The sequence below is a fragment of the Penaeus chinensis genome, chromosome 22 (genome assembly GCF_019202785.1).
Source record: "Penaeus chinensis breed Huanghai No. 1 chromosome 22, ASM1920278v2, whole genome shotgun sequence".
NCBI lineage: Eukaryota > Metazoa > Arthropoda > Malacostraca > Decapoda > Penaeidae > Penaeus > Penaeus chinensis.
In genome coordinates this window covers 12,378,496-12,383,495 of record NC_061840.1, presented here as the reverse complement: position 1 = coordinate 12,383,495, position 5,000 = coordinate 12,378,496, and the positions used below count along the sequence as shown (strand labels likewise).

The window sequence follows — 5,000 nt, the reverse complement described above, 5'->3', positions numbered from 1 at the left end:
ATGAGGCTAATGATGATAACGGTGATAATAACAGTGACCATAGAGGTAATGATGATAATCATGATAATAATAATAATAGTAATAATAAAATAAAAATAGTATTGATGATAAGGATGATAATAATAATAATGGTAATAATAGTAATAATGATAATAATAATAACAATAATAATAATAATAATAATAATAATAATAATAATAATAATAATGATAATAGTAATAACAATAATAATGATACTAAAAAAATAATATTGATAATAATAACAATAAAGTTAATCATGATGATAATAATGATAGCATTAAATGGATGCTTCGTAGTTACAATAAATAATATATGTAATTCGCTCAGATTCTCTAAATGTTGTGCATGATTATCTTTATTCACATATTTATAGATTCTTCATTAAAAAGGGAGAGTTTAGAAAATAAAAACAACAGTTTTTCATGTCTGTTTTATTAGAACATAATATCTTCCATACAATATGTAGGATACACGACCCGAGACAAGACCGATCTAATCCTGTTATCTCATATTTTGGATGACATTTGAGGAATTAAATAGCAAATTCCGTGACAAGAGAAAAGAAAATGAAATGGAAAAAAGTATATGAGGAAAGGAATTATATGAAAGAAGGAGAATTTGTGGAATGAGAGGTAAGAGTGAACGAATGATATCTAGAGATGAAAAAAATAAGCAAGAAAAACGGTCACAAGGAACAGCATAAGTATAGCGGAAGTTGCCTAAGGAGAATGTTAAGTAATGTACATCTGACACTATGTACGTTTTGCGTCACCCAATTCCGTTTTGTAATCAGCATAAAAGCAGAAGAGAAGCACCATAATTATTACAGGATATGTCTGAATTAGAGTACTGATTTTGTTTTGGAAGGATTTCATTATGATCTTTCTCTTCTCTGATTTCTTGTTGCTTGTTCTGGTAACTGGATGTCAAACGTCCTTATACACATAAAAGATTTCGAGTTGAACTTTTTGTTACATTATTAATGAAGTTTGATTCTAGTACCAAGATTTCTTAGCAATGTAAAACCGCCGGCGACTTTTACTGCTGCAGTGAACATATTTCTATATAATTCTATCTATCTTGCTTTCCGTTAGAACTCAACCCCTCTGCCATTTCTCTCAGGTACACATATTAGCACATCGGATTGTAAGAACGCAGCACTCTGTGAAATGCAAATAAGTAAATCAGACAGGTTGAAAGAACTTTTCCAAAAGCAACTGTTTAATATACAGAGAACCTTAATGGTTCTGTGGCATCAGTAAAGTGAATTAAGTTACATTAGAACTATGTTATTTTCTAACTATAATTGTTATATACAGTATAGTATAACTACTACAATATATGTATGGAATAGCCATATCTTTATGCATGTATGATACAGTGCCAACACAAATGCTTGAAAATGAAGCATGAATTCATGAAGGCCTCCTGAATTACCACAGGGTTAAAAGCACATGTCAAATTACAGTCTATACATTTTAAGATAACTTTAAGCTATCATATTTGTCGAGAAGATTCACTGGCTAAAACCATGCAATGCAAAATCACATGAAATAAAACGCACGACCACATCCTCTCTTTGGCATATCTCAGCTTTCGACACAGTCATATTTGCCAGTGTTCCGCGACGAAAGCACGACGCACGAAGCGACAATCAGCAGTAAGAGGACTGCAGCAATCAGCACGATGGCCCAGACTGGAATGACCAACACGGCTGGCACTGCCACCAAAAGCTCTGACCCAAGGATGTCAATATTGGAGACCATACTGCAAAAGATCATTCAATAACATTAAAAATACAGAAACTGCAGTTTTAATCATCACTATTATATTACATCAAATATCATATAAATTAATTTTATCTTCCATACCATATTAGATAAAAATAAGCACCACGTTTCATTCCATGATTACAACTCGTGACCAAAGTATCAGCTCACGTCTAACACAGCGATAAGGCCTACTGGCAACTAGACCAGTTCACAAACCTCGTTAATCCAGCATCGTCGATGGCTCGCAGCGCAAAATAATTTGACTGGCGAAGGTCTAGGTCTAGAGACACATTGACTGTCACCTTTTCGCCAGCTTTGACAAGTATGCCGTCCATGGCAGAGATGTTCACGAGGGTGTCGTTAGGGGCGTCATTAAAAGCGTCCTCTTGTAAATCAGATGCACTGGTGCTCACACGAACCACATAACTCGAGACTGAAAACAAGTGAAAAATTATATTAAATTTCTTATTTTGAAACATTTTGAAATTACTAATACGCAATTTTATACGCAATATTATCAATTACATTCCCTTTTTGCCTCATTGACATACTCCCTGTATAAATGTTTGTCAAGGAAGTAATATCTATGATATACCCCATAAAATAAAAAGGTTTATGATTGCTTCTCCTCTCCTTTCTTTCCCAATAAGATCTGCTCTTGATATGATTAAAAGAATTTTATGAAGACTGGCAGGTCATCTGTAAAAATCTGCTCACCCGTTCCTCTCTCTCTCTCTCTCTCTATCTCTATCTCTATCTCTATCTCTATCTCTATCTCTATCTCTATCTCTATCTCTCTCTCTCTCTCTCTCTCTCTCTCTCTCTCTCTCTCTCTCTCTCTCTCCTCTCCCTCTCCTCTCCCTCTCCTCTCCCTCTCCCTCTCCCTCTCCCTCTCCCTCTCCCTCTCCCTCTCCCTCTCCCTCTCCCTCTCCCTTTCCCTTTCCCTTTCCCTTTCCCTTTCCTTTTCCCTTTCCCTTCCCCTTTCCCTTTCCCTTTCCCTTTCCCTTTCCCTCTCCCTCTCCCTCTCCCTCTCCCTCTCCCTCTCCCTCTCTTCCTTTCTTCCCTCCTCCTCTCTTCTCTTTCCTTCCCTCCTATCCTCCCTTCCTATTTTCCTCCCTCTCTCTCTTTCTACCTTCCTTTCTCTCACTCTCCTGCTCTCCCTCCCTCCACTCCTCCCTTCTTTCCTCCTGACTACCCTACGTCTACCCCGCCCTCTCTCTCTCCCTTTCTGTCTGTCTGTCTCTCTTACCTGTGCCGTCATCTAAATCATCTCCGGGCGCCGTCCAGGTAAGAATCAGGTTGTGGGAAGTATCGCCAAGGCCGCTGCAGCAACCGAGTAACACCTTGAGGTCGCGGACGGGCGAGGGCGGCTGCGAGTCACCCTTGGGGATTTCTATGACCTGTTATGGGGCAAAGGAAAGCGGGTTTGGGACAAGCGTTATGCTGCGACTGTTATCTTAGATTACCTTACTTATCTCTCGTTCTCTCTCTCTCATTCTCTCTCTCGCTCTCTCTCTATCTCTCTCTTTCTCTCTCTCTCTCTCTCTCTCTCTCTCTCTCTCTCTCTCTCTCTCTCTCTCTCTCTCTCTCTCTCTTCTTTCTTTCTTTCTTTCTTTCTCTCTCTCTCTCTCTCTCTCTCTCTCTCTCTCTCTCTCTCTCTCTCTCTCTCTCTCTCTCTCTCTCTCTCTCTCTCTCTCTCTCTCTCTCCCTCTCTCCCTCTCTCCCTCTCTCCCTCTCTCCCTCTCTCCCTCTCTCCCTCTCTCCCTCTCTCCCTCTCTCCCTCTCTCCCTCTCTCCCTCTCTCCCTCTCTCCCTCTGTGTGTGTGTGTGTGTGTGTGTGTGTGTGTGTGTGTGTGTGTGTGTGTGTGTGTGTGTGTGTGTGTGTGTGTGTGTGCGTGTGCGTGTGCGTGTGCGTGTGCGTGTGCGTGTGCGTGTGCGTGTGCGTGTGCGTGTGCGTGTGCGTGTGCGTGTGCGTTTGCGTGTGCGTGTGCGTGTGCGCGTGTGTGCGTGTGCGCGTGTGTGTGTGTGCGCATGTGCGTGTGCGTGTGCGCGTGTGCGCGTGTGTGTGTGTGTGTGTGTGCGCATGTGCGTGTGTGTGTCAATAGCTACCTTGACAGATCCAGCAACAGAGATTCTGTTGAATGTCCCGGTATTGAAAGCATTTTCCTGGTCAAGTGGGATTATGTTTCCGCAGCAGTATGGAGGTCGCTCTGAAAATACAGAAGCCTTGGAGAACAATGTGTCTTAGATTTTACCCCCCCCCCCCAACCACACAATAAAGCTAAAATAAAATAATAACAAAATAGAATAAACAATAATTAGTAAGTATCTTTGCTGTTTTACAAATGTTTAAAAAATACGTTTACTTTTATAACTTTTAAACACAGTGATTCGTATGTCGCATTCCCTTTCGAAAGGAAAGAAGAATAACCATTAGGGAAAAATGAACATTCCAAAGCCAACCTTCGATAGTCTCCCTGATATCACGACGCGTTCGCTGAGCTGGGGCCGTGAGGAAGCCTCTGTTGATGACAGCCGTGCCTCCGTCGGTTACCTGCGGGAGAAGGAGCCAGGGACATCCTTTGTTTTAGCCACTGATATCTAAGGCTGTTCTACACCACTGGATTTTTTTTTCTTTTCTTTATACAAAAGAGCAGTAATCTAGAAGGGGGATGGCAGTAGACACGGGTGAAAGACAAATTAATTGCTAAAAACGGTGAATCGGGCTATTTGAAATGACTAGACAGCATGACAGAAGATAACGAACCCAGCGAAGAATGGCACTTGACATCGGACGCACCTGAGCCTTGACGCTGTACCTGCCCGTCGTGGTGTAGCGCGTCATGTAACGAGAGTAGATTCCGTCCCCCGCCTGGATGTCCGCTCCCTGGCCGTTATCCAAGAGCTCGTAGACCTCGCCTCTGTCTGACTCGTTCGGCGGCGTTACCAAGGCACTGAAGAAAGCAAAGGTATTCCGATAGATGTATTGGTTTATTATAGGTGGTTATACTTGTTGAAAAGAAATGTAGGATACTAGACACAGGGATTAAAAAAAAAAAAAAGCAAAATAGTAAGGGCAAATACACCTTGTTTTCTTTACATATTTAATCAAAATAATTAGCTAGGAGTTCATATGTCAAGCACTCAATACTAACATCCTATCGATTATGTATGGTGAAGAATGAAAATCAACATTGCAGATGATATA

The 5,000-nt window shown here is 41.1% G+C and overlaps 1 protein-coding gene across 1 annotated transcript in view; it reads right to left on the bottom strand.

The window, feature by feature from the left end:
- Nucleotides 1-437: 437 nt before the first annotated feature.
- Nucleotides 438-5,000, bottom strand: part of LOC125036943 (calcium-activated chloride channel regulator 1-like) — a 21,545-nt gene continuing 16,982 nt past the window's right edge. Inside the window, exons 15-20 of the mRNA XM_047629903.1 lie at nucleotides 4,593-4,746; nucleotides 4,256-4,346; nucleotides 3,902-4,002; nucleotides 3,043-3,193; nucleotides 2,010-2,226; nucleotides 438-1,788 (exon numbers count right to left, since the gene is read on the bottom strand). Of these exons, the coding sequence (XP_047485859.1) occupies nucleotides 1,611-1,788; nucleotides 2,010-2,226; nucleotides 3,043-3,193; nucleotides 3,902-4,002; nucleotides 4,256-4,346; nucleotides 4,593-4,746 (892 nt within the window). The 3' untranslated portion in view covers nucleotides 438-1,610. The remainder of the gene's footprint in view (nucleotides 1,789-2,009; nucleotides 2,227-3,042; nucleotides 3,194-3,901; nucleotides 4,003-4,255; nucleotides 4,347-4,592; nucleotides 4,747-5,000) is intronic.